General features: G+C 43.9%; 1 protein-coding gene across 2 annotated transcripts; it reads left to right on the forward strand.

Moving 5' to 3' along the window:
• The first annotated feature begins 7,393 nt into the window (after positions 1–7,393).
• LGALS3 (galectin 3) lies at positions 7,394–20,781 on the forward strand. Of its 2 annotated transcripts, none has more exons than XM_036307886.1 (6): positions 7,394–7,527; positions 13,623–13,644; positions 14,276–14,647; positions 16,211–16,299; positions 18,963–19,128; positions 20,473–20,781. In XM_036307886.1, exons 2-6 carry the CDS (start codon positions 13,627–13,629, stop codon positions 20,626–20,628), a joined length of 801 nt encoding a protein of 266 aa, XP_036163779.1. In that variant the 5' UTR covers positions 7,394–7,527; positions 13,623–13,626; the 3' UTR covers positions 20,629–20,781. The 2 variants fall into 2 exon arrangements, with proteins under 2 accessions (XP_036163779.1, XP_036163787.1); XM_036307894.1 differs by lacking the exon at positions 7,394–7,527 and adding an exon at positions 9,265–9,583.
• The last annotated feature ends 215 nt before the right edge of the window (positions 20,782–20,996 follow it).

The following is a 20,996-nucleotide window of genomic DNA, read 5'->3' on the forward strand; positions in this document are numbered from 1 at the left end:
GTATCCTCAGAAGCCAATCACGCTGCACTGTCGATACCCTGTGCTGATGTCTGGTGGTGTCATGGGGGACCCTGACTTGGGCCTTGCCCAGCAACTGGAGTGGGACTTGTGCTCTGATACAATTGGCTATCCCTTTCACGTTGGCATATCGTAAACCTTTTTCAATGGACAGACAGACTAGGAAGAGGAGAGAGAGCTCAAGGGGCTCCCTTGATCCCCATATGTACATAGATCCCATTAGGGTTCCAGGAGGAGTGCCAAGGAGTTCAAGGCTAGAAATCAGATTGTTCTGTTCTGGTAGTCCACTGTAAACAAGAATGTGGTTGGATTAATTAGATTTACTAGGACCAGCAAAGGCTTGTTAACTGTACTCGAGATGCAGTTAAAGGGACAGAGAGCAGCTAGATGCCAGCAGAGGATGACGTGGGAGAATAGATAGGCCTTGGATATGATTCTGGAGTTTGTGTAATGTTGGGGACCAGTGTTGTACATTCACCCCTGACAACACAGCTCCAGACAAAACCATCACTAAGGCCCAACAGGGATTAACAACTTTAGCCAATGAGTCAGCTGAGAATCCTGGAATTGAGGGTCCTTTCTCCGATTTAGCAATGGTCCGGAGAATGGAAGGGAACGACAGCAGTGGATATTATATCATCCCATGTATAAGAGGTCTTATCCAAAGGTTAATTGAAACCACATTGACCAAACAGCAAAATAATCTTCTCCTAGAGTCTAGGACAGCCGTGGGCAAACTACAGCCCGTGGGCCAGATCCAGCCCGTTTGAAATGAATAAAACTATTGAAATAAAAGACCGTACCCTTTTATGTAATGATGTTTACTTTGAATTTATATTAGTTCACACAAACACTCCATCCATGCTTTTGTTCCGGCCCTCCGGTCCAGTTTAAGAACCCATTGTGGCCCTCGAGTCAAAAAGTTTGCCCACCCCTAGTCTAGGACCTAGACACTGCAGAGCATGAAAGTCAACGAATGTTAACCAAGTTTGAAGAAAAGAGTTAAATAAGAAAAGGGGGGAATTATGAGAATAAACAAGTAATCTTTTCTGTCAAAGCAGGGAGTTTAGGCAGCCACCATTTTGGCTTGCATGACTTGCAGCAACCCTGCGGGCTGCCATTTTGAAACAGCAAAGGCCAACCCCTTCCTTTAAATTAGCCAATCATGTAAGAGTGTGAGCCTAAGCTCTGTGACCAATCAAGAGTGAAGGACAGATCACATGCATCAGAATAAAAGTCCAAACAGACCACCCACTCAGTGTATGTGCTGCTAGACTCTGAGTTGGTACGTACCTTTCTGCAGAAGTAAAAGTATTTGCCTTGCAAAAGAAAAAAAAATTGGCTCTTCTCTCTCCTCCAATTTTTTTCTCTCTCTTTTTAAATCATACTTGAAAACCCTTTCTTTGATTTTATTAGTATTTTCATTTCCTACTTGCTACTGGCTCACTCTAACCCAAGTTCCAATCATCCAGATCAACCTTCTGGCATTGCCACCAGCTCCCTCAAACGTCCTCTTCCTGGTCCTGGAGAGATGCCTCTCATATGGTTCTGGATTTTTATCAGGGTCCCCAAATCTCTGTATTAGTAGAAATCAGCCATCCTGTTGCTTGAGGGCTAATACTGCACTAGTCCCTTATTTTATTTTTTAATTTTTTATTTCAGAGAGGAAAGGAAAAAGGAGAGAGAGATAGAAACATCAATGATAAGAGAGAATCATTGATCAGCTGCCTCCTGCATGCACCACACTGGGGACTAAGCCCACAACCTGGGTATGTGCTCTGATCAGGAATTGGACTCTGACCTCCTGGTTCATAGTCAATGCTCGACTACTGAGCCACACCAGCTGGACCTAGTTAGTCCCTTACTTTCAATAGCACAGTAGTTCATACATAAAAGTTACGTGACAATATTTTTATCATTTTTATTAGATTGCTTTTTACATTATCTTGGAAGAGTTTATACAGGCTTCAGGTTGGGTACTAATGAGCCATTTATTGCATGGGTACAAACTTAAATTCCCATGTACACCCTGATCACAGCAAAATCCTGTTAGCTTTAAGGGGCATGAAGTTGGCACCCAAGGATACATGGGGATGTGCAAGTAAGGAAGTGAAGCCAAACATATGTCTGACCACATTATGTGCAAGGTGTATGTGAGCCTGGGCGTAAGTGAATAAGAGCATGAGCTTTACCTATTCCTGAAATCACCGAAGATTACCAGAGAGAAAGATAAGGGGGTGACTCACCCGTCATCTTCGTAACAGCCCATTGGCTATCCCTTTCTCTTATTTACCAGCAGCTAATCCACTAAGAGCAGTGGTGCCACTCCTGCCTATGTGGCCTCATGACTCAAAGTCTTAAGATTTACAGCATTTTCTTAAGAGACAAAGGCCATGCCTGTGGGTAACTCCTTTCAACACCCATAGGTTAGTCATTTATTGCAGATGATCCATTCATGTAAATTGATTGCCAGGTTCCCTCTTCAGAGGAGAGGTCATGTTTTCATAATTGGTCCCCAGCCACACAGTGATTCATCCCCAGCACACTGTGACTTCTGTGTGCCAGCCTGGAGGGAACAACGAGGCAAGAACAGCACCAGCCACTAAGGACCTTTCTAATGTACCCTAGAGCAGCGGTTCTCAACCTGTGGGTCGCCAACCTGTGGGTCGCGATCCCTTTGGGGTCGAACGACCCTTTCACAGGGGTCGCCTAAGACCATCGGAAAACACATATATAATTACATATTGGTTTTGTGACTAATCACTATGCTTTCATTATGTTCAATTTGTAACAATGAAAATACATCCTGCATATCAGATATTTACATTATGATTCATAACAGTAGCAAAATTACAGTTATGAAGTAGCAACAAAAATAATTTTATGGTTGGGGGTCACCACAACATGAGGAACTGTATTGAAGGGTCACGGCATTAGGAAGGTTGAGAACCACTGCACTAGAGGATGCCAAGACGACTTCTCAATCCCAGCAATGGGCCCTTCATTCCACACTTCCCCCTAGCCTGAAAACTGGGTGAAATAATTTGTCTTTTCACCATTTATTATTTGGTTATTTTAGGGAGTACAGGAATTACTGAGGAACCAGATGATATACCTGGTTTTCTCCCTAGTTCACATAAGCCAGTCCCTGCAAGCATTCATTGCTCAGTGTTTTTCCAGCTGAGTTGTAAAAGTCAGGACTCTGGATTCTGCCCCTGGACAAGGAGGATGAGCTTAGATGAGCAAATCACTTTCCCTGACAGTAAAATGAGATGATATTACTTGTCTATTTCTCCCAACAAAAAAGAGAGTATACATAATTTGAATTTCCTGTGCAAAATGTATTAAAGAGGTGGCTGATATTTGCTTCATAATGAAGTTGCTTTGAAACTAGGTCTACTTATCCAAAATAAGTGGTCAGTCTTGAATCAGTTTCCTGGGGAATAGACATTACATTTTTTTCATTGTATTTTACAAACTTGGTAACCCATTCACTGAAGTTTTCACTCTTAAATGTTTTATCATTTTTAAGGGGCATTAAATAGCTAACTAGCTCAGCCAGCGTGGCCCAGTGGTTGAGTGTCGACCTATGAACCAGAAGGTCACGATTCCATTCCTGGTCAGGGCATATGTTCAGGTTGTGGGCTCGATACTCAGTACGGGGCGTGCAGGAGAGAGTCGATCAATGATTCTCTCTCATCATTGATGTTTCTATCACTCTCTTCTTCTCCTGTCCTCTCTGAAATCAATAAAACTAAAAAAAAAAGTTAACTAAAGTGGAAAAGCATTGAAAATGATAATAGCAAACAGCCAAAGGATTTTCCTCCAATCTCCACACTATATGAATTTAGTCATTTAGCAAATATTGAATGCCTACCCTGTACCATTTAGCAAACATTGAATGCCTAACATGTACCAGTCAATAAAACAGCAAAGACACATGGGCATGTGTCGGGGTGGGGTGGGGGGAGGCCTGGGAGAAGTCAATGGGGGGAAAAAGGAGACATATGTACTACTATTTGTAATACTTTAAACAATAATAAATAAATAGGAAACAGCAAAGAATTCTGTGTTCAGGGAGGGGAGTGGAAGAAAGGCAGGGGCCCCAACAATAAATAGTAGACATAAGAAATAAGTAAAGTCTATGGCATGCTGGAAATTGATAAATACTATGAAAAAATTAGAAAAAGTAGAACAGTGTAAAGGGGGATCAGCAGCATGAGGAACTGGGGAAGGTTGGAGCTGCAATTTTTAAAAAATCTTTTATTTATTTTTATTTTTAAAATGTATTTATTGATTTGAGAGAGAGAGAGAGAAAAGGGAGGGGAGAGAAACATCAGTTTGTTGTTCCACTTATTTATGCATTCATTGGTTGCTTCTTTTATGTGCTCTGACCAGAGATGAAGCCCGGAACCTTGGCATAGCAGGACAATGCTCTAACCAATTGAGCTACCCAGCAAGGGCCTGGGGCTGCGATTTTAAACACAGTGGTAACATGGTACATGCATGGAGAAGGTCACATTTGAGCAAAGACTTGAAGGAGATGAGGGAGTTAGTAGATAATGGGAGAAGAGAGTTCCAGATACAGGCAACAGCCTGTGCCAGGATGCGAGCGGAGAGGGAGTCTTGTGTGCAAGGAAGACCAGCCGGGGGGCCTCGTGGCCTGGGTGGGGTAATCGAGGGGCAGGGTCATAGCAGGGAAGGCCCAAATGTAATTGCTTGCTTCCTTCTGGTTTCTTACAGCTTTATGGATCATGTACTCATTGTTCTCTGACATCCCTGGACCCCAAGTCGCCAACATGATAAGGCTACTTGAGTCACTTTCTGTAATTTCTAAGTTCATAGAAACATTGCAGCCCATTAGCGCCGTACATTTTTAAAACATTAATATACCCATGTCTTGGCTCTTGTGAATAATGCTGCAGTGAGCATGGTGCAGATATCTCTTCACGATAGTGATTTCATTTCCTTCAAATATAAACCCAGAAGCGGGATTGCTTGATCATATGATGGTTCTATTTTTTAAAAAAATATATTTTATTGATTTTTTACAGAGAGGAAGGGAGAGGGATAGAGAGTTAGAAACATCAATGAGAGAGAAGCATCGATCAGCTGCCTCCTGCACATCCCCCACTGGGGATGTGCCCACAACCAAGGTACATGCCCTTGACCGGAATCAAACCTGGGACCCTTCAGTCCCCAGGCCAATGCTCTATCCAGTGAGCCAAACCAGCCAGGCTGGTGGTTCTATTTTTAACTTTTTGAGGCACCTCCATACTGTCTTCCATCATGGCTGTACCAGTTCACATTCCCACCAACTGTGCTTAGGGCTTCTTTTTCCCGCATCTTTGCCCAGATTTGTTATGTCTTGTCTTTTTGGTGGTAGCCGTTCTAACAGGTGTGAGGTGATTTACATTTCCCTGACGGTGACTGATGTTGAGCACCTTTTGGTGTACCTGTTGGCAATTTGTATGTCTATTCAGGTCCTTTGCCCATTTAACAAATTGGATTATTATTTTTTTTTTACAATTGTGTTGTATGAGTTTCATGTGTATTTGGAGGACTAACCTCTTACAATTATACGGTTTGCAAATATTATTTCCCTTTCTGTAGGTTGCATTTTCATTTTATTGATGGTCTCCTTTGCTATTGTGGGAAAGGAACAAAATTTCTCAAGGTTCTTCTGCCTGATCTAATAATCAAATAGACATGAGACAGATTAGCAAGAGGAAATAACCAAATTCAGTACACACAAACGTATGGGAACCACACATCCATGAGAGAGTCAGAGGTCACACATGTAGGAGAGGTTCCGAGATAGAAAGGGGGATGGAGGTACATGACGTCCTGAGCTAGGAATGAGGTAACACACCTTGGGGGTTTCAAAGGGTCATTCCAGGATGATAAGAAGAGCAGATGTTTAGTTAATAAAAGTTTGCCTTCCATATAGGTCAATTGAAAAAGTTACCACTGATAATCTCTACGGGCAAGGCCCCTAATTCAAATTCTTCTAAGCAGTTAAAGGGGGTACAGAGGGTAGATGTTTCTCCTGACCATGAAGCTAAAGTTGCCTTTAGCTCAAAACAGTTTGCTTACTACAGAGGCATAGCTTTGGGTGACTCGTTCTGGACCCCACACTATGCAGCTGTATAGTTTGGTGCAGTCCCACTTGTTTATTGTTGCTTGTGTTGCTTGTGCTTTGGTGTTATCCAAACAAATCATTGCCAAGACCAATGTGAAGGAGCTTTCCCCCTGTTTTCTTATCGGAATTTCTTTAAACATTTTTATTTATTGATATTTAGAGAGAGAGAGGAAGGGAGAGAAAGACATCGCCACCTAGCCACACATTCACTAGTTGTTTCCTGTATGTGCCCCACCAGAGACTGAACCCACGACCTTGGTATATGGCCACAACGCTCCAACTAACTGAGCTACCCGGCCAGGACTCTTCCAGGAATGTTATATTCTCAGGTCTTACATTCAATTCTTAATTCATTTCAGATAATAAAGTTAATTATCTGAACTTAAAAAAAATTAATCTTGGACATCCTTAACCATTTCAGTCAGCTATTACCCACTTACATGAAACCAAATACTACATGCAATCTCTCTCCCAAGCATCAATATTCTTTGTAACAGCCTTTCCTAGAGGAGTGGCTGTGCCCTATTCCCCCTTTACTAAAGGTATTTTGTATTTAACTGTTCCCTCCTTCATCTCCAACTTTTGTGAAAAAAGATAGATTTTCTAGGAAGTGATTCATTATCTCATTCATTCATTCATGAAGCAAATATTTCCGGAGAACCTGCTACACACCAAACACTGGGTAGACGCTGAAGATGCAGTGGGGAGCAAAGAGCAAAAACAAATGAGCTCTCAGTGTGAGGGGCATGTGTCCACATCAGAAAGCAACGAACATGGGAGCAACTCACCTGGGATCTCAGACAACTGGACAGGGCCCCTCCCCCGACGCGAGTGACTGAGCACTTCTTGGGAAGGCTTTGATTCTGAGAGAAGGGTTATGTCAATTCAGTGCAGAAGGGATGAGATTGCCTGCAATTCAGGCAAAAAATAAGCAAACACCATTAAAACAAGCAAGCAATCAAAAAATAAGTAAACACCATTAAAACAAGCAAGCAGGCGCAGTACGTGCTTCGCATACTCTTCCTCCCCCGCCCCCCCGCCATCCCCGCCCCCCACCCCCTCACGTCTTAGGTGAGGATGGTGAACTGACCACCCTCCAGGCCCGGGGGGCTGGGGAGGGGGCCGCCCTTCAGGGTCCCACCCGCCGCCTCCCGCGCCCGGAGGGTGTCCTTTGCACCCGGCGGGGCCTGGGGCTCGCCCAGCCGGTTCCGCAGGGAGAGGCCCGGTGGGCAGGGGTGGCGGCCCCGCCCTGGGAGAGGCGGGCCAGGCCGGGCGTATTTGAGGCGCGGAGCTGCCGCCCCGTCCAGGACATCACGACCTCCCCAGGAGCCACACCCGGAGCAAGCGAGCGAGTGTCTAGGCGCAGGGTGAGTGGCCTGGGCGTCCGGGGCCGGAGACGGGGACCCGACCCGCTGGCGGCTCGGTTCGGGCAGGGGCGAGGGCACCGGGCACTGCTCGGTGCGCGGCCCCCTTTGCAGGGCTCGGGGGACAGGGGGGTGCCTGGGGCGGGGGGCTTGGCTTCCCGGGGCCCTGGGCGGGGGGCTGCAGGCGGGGACGACTGGAGAGCCGGGAGCGGAGCGGTGGGCGCCGCCTGGGCGCGGGTCGTCGTCTTTGACCCCCGGAGAAGCGGACTCCGGCGGAGTTAGCACCGTCTCAGGGAGACTCACAGGCACCTCCTGGGTGTGGTGGGGACGGGTGTGTCCGGACGCCGGGCGTCGGCGCAGGGCACCCTCTGCCGCCACTGGGAGGCTGAGCCGCGTGTCCCGCCCTGGCGCCGCGGGGCCACCTCGGAATCGGCGCTGGGAGGGCGCGCCCAAGCTCGGCCTTAGGAACTAGGTCCCCCGGCCCAGACGCGGACGTACTGCCCGGGGCCTCTAGGGCGGCACCAGGCACCCACCACTTGGCTGACCCGGCACTTGATCTTGCTGTGAGCTGTCTACCAAGCCCAGCAGCGTCAGGGGGACAGCTGCCCTCTGGATGCTGACCCCACAGGAAAAGGTGCTGCCCCACGGCCGGCAGGGGCAGGTGACCGGCTGGGCAAAGACCGAAAACCCTAAGCTTTTGCAAATCCCTCATTTGAGCATTAACGACCGCAGATCTGTGCTTGAGGATGTGTAGGGTGTGGCAAAATGTTGGTCCGAGTGTGCAGAGCTCTAGTTGAAGTTGCGTGTGTGTGTGTGTGTGTGTGTGTGTGCGTGTTAAAAACACGTTTGAGGATTTATTCTGAATGATCAGTTATGCAAATAAAAACACTAAAATGCATCAACTCTGAGGATTAGGAGCTCAATACCAGGGAATCGGGGACACATAGGTTGAGGCTGTGACAGGTTGCAGACTAGCCCTTAAAGCTAGTGATTCCTGTTCCAGATACTGTGGAATATTTGTAAAGTGACTCCTGGGAGTTGGGTTGCTGGACAATGGGGACAGTTGGTCTTCCGTGACCCAGTCTGTTTCTAGTATTCTGGGAAAGAAATAGAAGGCAGGCTCAGTTAATTCTGACAATAGTAGTAACAACAATAATTAAATGATAGCAATAAAAATTGACAACTTGGGCACAGAACACGAGAAAAAAAAATTTCACCAACTTCCAAAATTCTGACTCACTTGTCTCAAGTTCATAACATTCATCTTTCATACTAGGGAATTCTGTTTCCATGAAAGTTAAATTTAATAATAAAAATGTATTTTCCCACAATGGTCATTGTGGAAAAGACATTGACTTTGAATCCTTAGGGTTTCTCCTTTCTTTGATGGTTGTGCCTCATGCTTCATCTTTGGGAGCTTGGAGCTGCTTCCTAAACTCATTATGTTGGGGGGTTACATTTAGAATCGGCACATTTGATGACTGTCCTTGGATGTTCTGAGACCATGGTAACTGATCTAGAAGATAGCCTCTCCTTTGGAACACAGGCTCCTGCTGGGGACAGCTAGGTAACATTGTGTCTCGTGCCTGAACTGGTTCTGCTCATTAAATCCTGAGTGGGTAGGCTGCCAGATAGCGCTTGCTGCGGGCTTACAATTTGCTGCTGACTAAGTATCATGTGTTCTATCTTGACTGATGATCAGCTTTTCCATGGGGGGAAAAATCAGCAACTGAGAGGCACAAAGTAACTTTACCTTCCTTGATGCTGAGGAAGTATGATGAGAAAGAAACCCTAGTGAAGGACCCGTTTCCTGTATTCCAACTCATTCTCACCGACTTTGGCTTTTGGAAAGTGGACTTTCCTCCAGTCCTGCCCGGCCTTTGAGCGAGGACAGGAAGTAGACGCCCCGCCTGTGTTCTGTGGCGAGAAGTGCCTTGGGGTTCTGAGGAAACATACTCACAATCGACTTCCCTTACGGCTTGTGTAAAAGTCAGGGCCCTCTGTGAGCAGAACTTTCAGAAGAGCTCCTGGGAGCCCCAGCAACTGGATTAATTGCTAGGTGAGCCTAGAATAACATAGTAGTGCGGGCACTGCTGTTTATTAAAGAGAAAAGCTACAATTAACAGACGGGCAGCCGTCGGACTCATGTTTAAATTCCTTATTCCAAACCAAACTGAAGTACTTCCTGCAAGATTTTCCAAAAGTGAAGACTCCAGCAGTACTTCCCGTCCGTTTTTGTTTGTCTTTAATGGAGTCTTTCTGTTCTGACTCTTCAAAATTCTCTGATTCTGGAAATGCCAGAATGGAGTTCACACATTATAGATTCAGTTGCATGGGGGGAGTTTTCTTACATTTGATTGTCTCTCTCGATAAAAACTACTCATTTAAGAAAAAGAAATAAATTTTCCAGGCAAGTAAGGAAGGTATTTATCTAAATAGATGTTTTTTTATTGTTGTATTTATTTATCTATCTGTTTTGAGTTCTAAGGTTGCTGACCTTGATTTCAAAAGAACATTGGTTGCCCTGGCCGATTTGGCTCAGTGGATAGAGCATTGGCCCACAAACTGAATGGTAGCAGGTTCAATTCCAGTGAAGAGCACACACTTCAGTTGCAGGCTGGATCCCGGGCCCATTGGTGCAGGAGGCAACCAGTTAATGTGTCTCTCTCCTCTTCCCTTTCTCTCTCTCTCTCTCTCTCTCTCTCTCTCTCTCTCTCTCAAAATCAATGGAAAAAATATCCTCAGGTGAGGATTAACAACAAAAAAGGATCATTGGTTATAACCCTTTTCAAAAAAAGAGATCTGATGGTTATGAGTTAACAAAATGAAAATAGCACACACCCAGTTTTTGGAAAAGTACACGTTGTTGGTTTAAATGTGTTTATAATCAGCCCAGTGACTGTGCACAACGGCATTCTTGTGTTCAATATCATTGCACACTGAGTCACCCATGATCAAAAACATGATCTCTTTTTAAATTTGTTTACAACTGCAGCATGTTATGTAGCTCTGAATGAAGAAGCTACATCATTTCTAAGTGAAGTAATTAACACTTTCAAATTTCAAAGTGTGAGGTTTAATATTAGTGTAAAATGAGCCTGAATTAGGGGTCAGGTTGCTTGGACCCTGGTCCTTGGGCTGCTAATGGCAGAATGACTTTGGGCCACCATGTCAGCTCTCTGAGCCTCAGTTACCTCACCTCTAAAAGTGTGAATATTTACTTTTCCCTGTCAATTTCATAAGATTATTATTAGACTCAAAATAGGTAAGGCATGTGAAAGTGCTTTGTAAACTGCAAAGCGCCACACAAATGCAGGCTGCAATTATTCTGATGGGCTTGCCTAACGTGTCACAACTCAATCCAAGCTGCCATCCCAGGCGTATGTGAAACACAGTGGAAGTGAAGGGAAATGGGCTTTGTTCCTCAGATTGTTTTGGTCATGTTGGAAAATGAACTGAATGTGCTTGAGCAGAGACTTTATAAAGAATAAATGTTAAATCTTGGAAATGCCATTTTCATGTGAATTTCTGGCTGCCTTTAAACACATCTTAGCTTGATTGGAGTTATGATAATAAGCCACTTTATCAGGCCAATGGCGCAGATTTGGCTGGTTTTACTCATTGAAACTACCCTTGTTTCTTATTGACCTCTGTGTGTACATATATGTAGGGAACCACATGTGAATCAGTCTAGACCAGTAGTTCTCAACCAGACAGATTTTGCCTTTTCCCCGCTTCCCCCAATGATATTTGGCAATGTCTGAGGACATTTTTTGTTGTCACAATTGGTGGTGGTGGTGGTGGGGGTGCTACTGGCTGTGCATTAAAGCCAGGGATGCTGCTAAACATCCTACAATGTACAGGACACACACCCCCTCCTCCCCAAACAACAAGAACAAAAAGCATCCGACCTGAAATGTCAGTGGTGCCGAGGTTAGGAATTAGCCCTACACAAGGGGGATATTTAAAAGAAGTGAAGACACTTATAAAGTTATCTCTGGGTCTTTGGTATGTTGCCCAGGAGTGGAAGTTTATGCAATAAAAGGATCTAAGCTCTCTGTCCACCATGAAGTTCAAGACTGTTTTCTACTGGTATCCAAAATGACACTAGCAGAGGCTTTAGTTTCTTGACTTACTAGTAAGTAATGTCCTTTCTCTCCTTTTCTGTAACAACTCCTCTCTCGAGTTCCCCCTGTGGTAGCAGCGGTTTCCTAGGCAGTGGCAGCCTTTTGGGGAAGGAAGCGCAGGCAGAAGAGCACCCGCCTTTTGCTTCCAAAGGCCAATTACTATAGGAAACACAGTGAATGGAGAGTCAGCAGTTTCCCAGCTTGGAAGGTGGACACGGTAATAACCTACTTCCAAATACGTTTGAGAACGCCCGGATTATAAGGGAGACTGCAAGAAATAAATATCCTGTGTAGATGAAGCACTCATGGAGTCCTGGAGGAGCTCTGTCTGAGTTTTTACCAAAAAAATCTAATATTTTACATTTTTAGGGCCTATCAAATAGCTACCATTTGTTGGATCCCTTGTCATTTTAAAAAATGATTGAGCCCGGCTGGCGTGGCTTACTGGCTGAGCATCGACCTATGAACCAGGAAGTCAGAGCACATGCTTGGGTGGCAGACTCGATCCCCGGTGTGGGGTGTGCAGGAGGCAGCCAGTCAATGATTCTCTCTCATCATTGATGTTTCTATCTCTCCCTCTCTCTTCCTCTCTGAATTCAATTAAAAAATATATTTTTTAAAAAGAAAATAATTGAGCAAATATCATGAGTGAGCAACTCAAGGAAAACAGAGATGCTGACTGTTTAAGGTCCAGGCAATTTTGACCATAGCATAAGTGATCCAGAGTCGAGAAAACTCACACCCAGGCCTCAGGATTCAGAAGCCGCCCTCCTCCCCTCAGTGCCGGAGTGTTTGCAGTGGGAGCAGGTATCAAACACCCTGGCAGTTACAGGGAGGAGCAGGAGAAAGCAAGAATGGTGTGTTGCCGAAACCGGTTTGGCTCAGTGGATAGAGCGTCGGCCTGCGGACTGAAGGGTCCCGGGTTTGATTCCGGTCAAGGGCATGTGCCTGGGTTGCGGGCACGTCCCCAGTGGGGGATGTGCAGGAGGCAGCTGATCGATGTTTCTCTCTCATCGATGTTTCTAACTCTCTATCTCTCTCCCTTCCTCTCTGTAAAAAATCAATAAAATATATATATATATAAAAAAAAAAAAGAATGGTGTGTCAAGCAAGGCCATTTCTTGAGGCAGCTTTGGGCAAGGCAAACCCAAAATATTTTCCTCCACATTGCCCAACCTTTTTTTTTTTAACTTTAGTCTGTTATAATGCCAAATATTTCACTTGGAACAACAAGTACTTTTTCAAAACAGCAAGCATTTGTGCCTGCCTGTCTTCATTGCTCCACATCGAGGCTTAGCTCCAACAACACCTCCCCTCTTAGAAGCAACTGTTCTGGTTGTGGCTTCCTGCAGCTCACAGTCTGGCTCATGGCATGCTCGTTTGTGATCCCTCCGGCCTGTGGAGCCTTTGACCACACAGGCCTTGGCCTATTCATCTTCACACCCAGACAGGAGCCTTCACCGTGCCCGTGCAGAGCAGGCACAAATGTGTGCAAACAAAGGAATAAATAATCTGCAGAACTCCATCTGAGGGGCATGTCTTTCAGATCGTAAGAATCAACCAACTGCTTTCCTCCCAAAACCCTAAAGAGGGCAAGGGGCTGTCCATGAGAACTAGCACGTGGGGGGAGGTTGATATTAACATGCAGACCTTTGTAAGAGGTGTGTGGGGGGGGGGGGGGGCGGAGGAGCACAGGAAGGACAGCTAGTGTGATTGGAGCTGAAAGCTCGGGTTAAAGAGGATTTGGTAATCCAGTTGGAGTGCATCTCCACCCTTGGATGAGACACCTTTGTGGTTCCATGCTATTGATTTAGACGGATTTTGGAAATAGATTGCCTTGTGCTAGAAGAATGCCTGTAAATTGAGTAGAACTGCACAACAAACTATTTGTGATCTTAAATTTAAATGGTAACTCATGAAATCTCTTCAGGTCAAATCATAACCTATCTTCTTCTTTTTTTGTCCTCTCAGGAAAATGGCAGACGGTTTTTCGGTAAGTGTTTTATGTATGCTGTCTTACTTCCTAATCCCATGGAGGGGGAGAGTTTTGTTTTCAACACCAGACTTTCCCTTCTAACGCTTTGTGCCTTCCTCTGGGCTCCCCCGTCCAATGTGGGCTTGTTGGCCAGAGTCGTGTTTTTCCAGTAATAGATCTGGGAAGAAAGCCAGCTAGAGAGAGGCCTGGGACCACTAAGAGCAGCCCCTTTACTGAAAGGTCTGGGGCCGAAGTGGGTGGATTCTGTGGGCCAGGCGCTGAGAAATAGCCGACAATGGGAAGTGTGGTACGGTCTGAGTATCCTGATTTTTATGATTATTTTTCTCATGTCAGTTAGAAAATACATGCTTTTACATTAAGGATGGATAGCTCTATTTTAGCACATTACAAAAATGCAACCCTGTACAATATAGACGATGGGCGATGTGTACTGATAAAGTGCACATAATCCTAAAGTCTAATTTGAGCCTTTGGAACTCAAAACTATTTAATAGGTGGAAACATTTTTATGGATATGAGTTGTATATCTTCATATGTCCCCCCACTTTAGATCTCTTATTCCTGTTTTCCTGAAAATTCTGTTTTTGTGAATGTTTTTCATCCAGGAATTGTATCTTTTTTTTTCCAGCTTAATGATGCCGTATGTGGGTCTGGGAACCCCAACCCTCAAGGATGGCCTGGTCCATGGGGAAACCCGCCTGCTGGGGCAGGAGGCTACCCGGGGGCTGCCTATCCTGGGACCTACCCCGGACAGGCACCTCCTGCCGCCTACCCTGGACAGGCACCTCCTGCTGCCTACCCTGGACAGGCACCTCCTGCTGCCTACCCCGGACAGGCACCTCCTGCCGCTTATCCCGGACAGGCACCTCCTGGCGCCTACCCTAGCCCTACAGCACCTGCTTATCCCGGACCTAATGCCCCAATGCCCGGCCCCGGACAACCAAGTGGGCCTGCGGCCTACCCTGGTGCGGGCCCCGCTGGTGTCCCTGCTGGACCACTGGTAAGATGGAGTCAGTCATTTCATGTACTTGATTGTGATCAGGGCAAAGCTAATGAAGAACACAGCAATCGCCTGGGCTGTGGTGCCATCACTTTGCAGTGCTCTGGCTCGGAGCTGGTTCTGGGCACTCACACCTGCATAGCTCTGCAGGGAGACGCGAAGCTTTACTCTCACTGCTTAGGGCCATATTCTAGGACCAGCCACAGTGTATGCTGGTCCAATAGAAAAAAATCGTTATTTGTATTGAGTTTAGTGTGAGCAGTGTTGGCATAAAGAGACGCTAATGCGTCTTTTGAAGGCATCTGTAAAGCAGCTTTAATAAAAATCAAGTTAAGAGCATAGTAATGGGGGAAAGTTTTCATTATTAGTATTAATAACACTACGTAAACAGCATGTCCAGCAGTGTGCTTCTACATGATGATCTCATCTGAACCCATAACCACCCGATAAGATACTGCTATTATCCCCACTTTCCACATGAAGAAATGGGACAATAGCATTATATTAGCTTGCCCAGGACCATAGAAAGAACATGGGGAAGGCGGGGAACCAAGGTAATCTAGTTTTGAAAAACCTTCTAAAGATAATTTTGTGATCTAAGGATTGAATTTTCGTTTATATTAAAACGCATTTTAGTAAAGAAATTCTACGCACAAAACCTTAATTCTGTAGGGCTTTAGACACATCTCAGACACAGAGCCTTCCCTTCTAGAGTTACAGTCCAGCTGGGAAGTAAGCAGATATGAGGAAAGAGTTCAGTAACAGCCTGGGGGCAGACCCTCTCAGGAGTAGGTGGAAGGTGGCACAGGTGGCATCTGTCTGCTTTTAGGTCAGCTTAGAGGAAAGTGCAGAGAAAGCGTTGGGGCTGTGGGTGGCATTGGGCAGGGTCTAGACCCAGATGGTTAGTCCACTGCAGATACAGGGGCACAAGGAGTCTATACAAAGGAAGAGGCAGGTGGGAGAGAGACTACAGAGGAAGAACCTCAGGATCTGCTGGTTAAGTCTTAGGAGTTAGACAGGACTGGCTTTTCAAGACTGGACAGCTAGGGCACCAGGAAGGGGACTGGTGGGGAAGAAGGCAGGAGAGACAGTTCCAGTTCATACCTGTTGAATCTGCAGCACCAGGAGGAAGTATGGGACTAGTACTGATCAGGGCTAGAGATAAAAGACTTGGATGATAGTTGGACCTGGGGTTGGGGGGAATTGTAAAGGGGAAAAAGAAGAGGCCAATGATGGGGCGTTGGGAATAGTTACAGTACCTTGAACATAAATATTTGCAGAATGGACTAGGAAATGTATTAACTGGAAGATGTTTATTCCACAAATATGGAGTATCTGCCACACACTAAGTACTCTGCCGATGCTGTGAGTAAAACATATTGTGCACTCAGGGGATTTATCTCTTCAGGCCCCGGGCACGGTGGCCCGAGTCTGGACAGATGGCTTAACTTAAGGTTGTGTTAGTCACACGTATTAATAGTATTTGAATGTTAGCAACATCTTTTTCTTTCTTTTCCCAAGAAAACATGACTCTGTATTAATACACATGTTTTTCATCCCCAGACTGTGCCTCATGAAATGGCTTTCCCTGGAGGAGTCATGCCTCGCATGCTGATAACAATTATGGGTACAATAAAACCCGATGCAAACAAGTAAGAGCAAACTTTAAACGTCTAACACATTTGTTGATTGGTTTTTGAATAAAGACTGATCTATATGGAAATTTAATAGACTTTTTAAAACTACACATTTAGAGTCTTGGCTCTTCCATAGTATGGGATTATCCCATAAATCAATACGTGCTCCCACCAAGGGGACAAGGTTTCCCTCACCAAATCTTGGTTTTCTCTCAGAACCTGAATAGAACTGAGTTCTACGTTGTGAGGAGAAAGAGGAAGAGCAGGGTTCTTCCTGGCAGGGAAAGCTTTAGCATTAAAGGCCAGTAGAGTCTTTGTAATGTCATGTTTGGCCTTCCCTCCACTCTGAACCATACTGTGTCTGAAAAGCCAAGCATGCACTTTAGATAACCATAAAAAATTAGGATGCCAAAGCAAGAAGTCTCACTTGACATTGTGGTGAGTTGATTCAAGAGCTTGAATGGTATCCCACTACGTCCTCATGCTCATGCAAGACTCGCAGGTCACCGTGCCGTCTCAGCTCTCGAGCTTGGCTGCCATGCCCGTCTTCACAGTGGGTGCAACTGCAGGGTCACAGATTCCCATGGTGTTGGCCTGGTCTTTAGATGACAAGGGGCAGGCAGGGTGGGGAAGCCCAGTCTTCTGAGTAGTCACTATTTACTTGAAAGGTTTGAAAAAATTGTTCAAGTGAAAGACTTCATCCAAATAAGTCAACCTTTGCCATTGGAGCTGGTTTGATTGAGGTGAGCTAGGAGGGGTAAGACTTTAAGCTGCTTTAGAGAAATCCATGCTGACTTGTGGCTGCCCTGGGACGCCTGGCTCTGGCTATTACCACTGGTTATGCTTATATATAATACAAACAGGCTAAGGATATCTATCCTGAAGCCCTCCAGTCTGCCTTTCGCTGAGGTTAGTGGTACCACTAAAGCTCCTGCAGCCATTAATTAATGTGTCTCTGGGTCTTATAAGTAGTATACAAAAGATACTAACTCAAGCTGTGTACACAGGTTTATTCGAGGATCCACAGATAGCCTCTATGAGCATCTGTCACCTTGCTCCTGGTGAATCAACAGTAACCACCTCCTCTGTTACCAGGAGATGGACTGGCTTCTGCTCTGTTCATTTTACATTCAAATAGCCCATTCACTCCAACCTCTAGCCAGCCTCCTCTGGATTCTATTCTAAAGCTTACCTCACAGCAAATTACAAAACATATATATCTTCTGCCTATGTTCTTAGCCATCTTTCCTCCCAATAAGTACACCATATTCTGTGCATACAGCACTCACAATTTGTTAATTTTTAAAAAATATATCTTTATTGATTTCAGAGCAGAAGTGAGAGGGAGAGATAGAAACATCAGTGATAAGAGAGAATCATTGATCTGCTGCCTCCTGCACACCCCTTACTGAGGGAGTGGGGGGATGGAGCCTGCAATCCAGGCATGTGCCCTTGACTGGAATCAAACCTGGGACCCTTCAGTCTGCAAGGCTGATGCTCTATCCACTGAGCCAAACCACCTAGGGCACAGTTTGTTAAGTTCTGCTCCCCTCTCCCAACCCCTACTGCACAGAACCACACTGGTATATTTGTCTTTATTTAGGGTTATTGTACTGGAAACTTAAAACTCCAATTACACCAGAGATGTAGACTGCGACTGTGGTAGATCAAAACTAATTTTGGTTGAAATGGCCAAGGTGATAGGAAACTGAAATAATTGTTGCTTGGTCCTGCACATTCTATGTAAGGAATTAGAAGAGAATGCTTAAGGTGGTAGAGATGACCATATCTTTAGCCATTAGATATTTAGTCAAATACAATTTCTATTGCCATTTGACTCTTTTGGTCCTTTCCTTGTGAACACATCTGTGGTCGGGTCTGTTACAGGGTGAATCCAAATACCCAGGGAATTATTATTAGTGGGTCAGGAGTGCAGATTCTGCCTTAAAACAAGAGTACCAGCAGATTCTGATGTTAGTGGTCTGTGGAGCACACTTTGAGAAATTGGGGGGTAGGGTTAGTACTTTAACAGTCAGGGGACTTGTGTTTGTGTTAACAACCAAGGAGAAGGAACGAGGTCAAAAAGTTAAGCCAGCACTTGCATCAATTCCACTTCATATCTTGGAAAGTTCAACACATTAATTGTCATGATTTTACAAATTAGCAACAGGACATTAACTACATAATCTCATTCCTTCCGTTTTAGGACTAGGTTTTTGGTTAACTAGGAGGAAGCCAGGAAGTTGATCTCTTATTTATGTGACTGGCTTGCCGTCAATAGGTATTAAAATCAACCTGGCAGGGCAGGAAGAAGGTAACCATATCATCTGCAATGGAAAGCATAACCTGCCCTTACAGTGGCTGCAAACCTCTACAAGGAAACCTTGAAGGCTTTTCATGAGTAGAAGGATAAGTAGGGAATTACAAATGAAGAGAATGATATGACCAAAGACAGTGAGGCAAAATAATCCAACACGTACTGTTCTGTTTACTTTTAGTATTTTACTAATATTTGGCCTAGTATACAGCTTGAACACATTCTCTGGTTTGTTTTCTGTTAAGAAAATGTTCCTGTATTTTATAAAACGGTTTGCTCTTTAGAAAAATCGCGTGTTCTTGATTTGATGCAAATACACAACTTGAATCATTTTACTAACTCTGGCCTTTGGTTTGAACAGACTTGTTTTAGATTTCAAGAGAGGGAGTGATGTGGCCTTCCACTTTAACCCACGCTTCAATGAGAACAACAGGAGAGTCATTGTTTGCAACTCAAACCTGAATAATAACTGGGGACAGGAAGAAAGGCAGATGATTTTCCCATTTGAATGTGGTAAACCATTCAAAGTAAGTTATTGCTATTGTTATGTATTGATAATTCATACTGCTCATGGGGAAATCACTCTAAAATCAAGATGCACTTGAAATGAATTTTGGGGAGCTATCCTGGGACACCTAACCAGCTCCTCCCCACCCCAGGTGCCCATGATCACCAGTAGGCTGGAACAGGACTAGGATTTTGGAAAGGGTTCCCAGCTCCATACTGTTACCACCTCGGAATTTAAGCTTTTCTGGAAATGAGGAAAAATAGCATCTTTAATAAAAAAGGCAGAAAGTCTCCGAGGGACTGAGACTTAGTCCCTTAAAAAACATAGTGACATAGAAACCAAAACTAAAAATTTTTTAAATTAAAAATTAATTTAAAAAGAAATTAGGTGACATTTAATATTATATTAGTTTCAGGTGTACAACACAGTCAAAAATTTTTAATTCTAAAATTAATACATGCTTCTGAAAAGAAAAATGTATAGATTTTTTAATTAACTGAAAAAGTTCTCTATCCTTTATATACTGAAGGTTGCAACTTAGTGAATATCTTTCCAGTATTTTCTATGACATACAGCACTTTTGATTTTTAAGCACTGCTTCACCAAATATTTAGTAGGTTCACAGTACTAGCTGGATTGACTGTAGAGTGGGTAATAACACAGCTAGACTATAAGCTTCTTAAGGGCAGAGACAAATAGGGACCATATTCTACATTTAATGGACATCTTTCAGGATCAGAACATTGTTTAGGTATGTAATAATTCAAGAAGTACTCTATGGATGAAACTTTGGCAATATTACCAATAAAATCTGGGAAGGTTTTATTTTACTAAAACACTGTTACTAACTTTGCTTATTCTTCTTTGCTTTCTAGAAGAATAATTTTATTAAAATATACATGTTTAAAACTCAGATATTGCCAAAGTGCTACTTCAAAAAGGATTAAACACACCCACTATTGGAAGACTATGTTTTCCCTCTTCTTGCCCAAAGTGGTTATTACCCAACTTCATAGCATTTGCTGCTCTATCAGGGGATCCCTACTTTAGTGTTTATTTTTACTTTTAGATGCTGTAGGCCATATGAAAACTTTTTATGTAGACACATTATTTTATGTAACTACATCATTATGTAGACAGTATTTATTCCTTTGTGGCTTCAACTATATAGCTTCTAAAAATTTTGTCCTTTTTATTTTGTGTAAATCTTTGACTAGTCTGGAGTTTATTTTTGCTGTAAAGTTATTTTTTCAGGATTTTAATCTGTTCCACAAAAGATGAAATGTGGACACCCTGAGCTCAGGACAGACTGGTTTTGAAATCAACAGGCATTTCTAACAGTTTTGTATACGTGCCATTTCAGATCCAAGTACTGGTTGAATCCGACCACTTCAAGGTTGCAGTCAATGATGCTCACTTGCTGCAGTACAATCACCGGATGAAAAATCTCAGGGAAATCAACGCATTGGCAGTTAGTGGTGACATCAGTCTCAATAGTGTTACACACGCTATGATATAATCTTAAAGGGGCAGATATTCTTTTAAGAAATAAAAATGAATGTAAACCTTACCCATTTAAAAGTTTCATGCTCACTGTAAGTGAAAAATTTTGCCTTTATTCAACAACGTCCTTCTTATAAATCATTCATTTAATAAATATTCTAAGAGTTAATGGTTTATATGTCATTTATTTGGGGCAGTCTATTCTTGATAATGAATAATGGACTCAATGGTAAAAGAAATATGTAGCAGAGGGGCCATTATATAGTAGGTCCTCAATAAATGAAAATTCCCTTTTGATTTTGGAAAGGGTCTTGTTCTACCCAAGCAGTTTTCTTTCACTTAGTCTTTAAGGATTTTCCTAATACCTTATAATTCTGGAGTCCA

This window comes from Myotis myotis, unplaced genomic scaffold (genome assembly GCF_014108235.1).
Source record: "Myotis myotis isolate mMyoMyo1 unplaced genomic scaffold, mMyoMyo1.p scaffold_m19_p_1, whole genome shotgun sequence".
In the NCBI taxonomy this organism is placed as follows: domain Eukaryota; kingdom Metazoa; phylum Chordata; class Mammalia; order Chiroptera; family Vespertilionidae; genus Myotis; species Myotis myotis.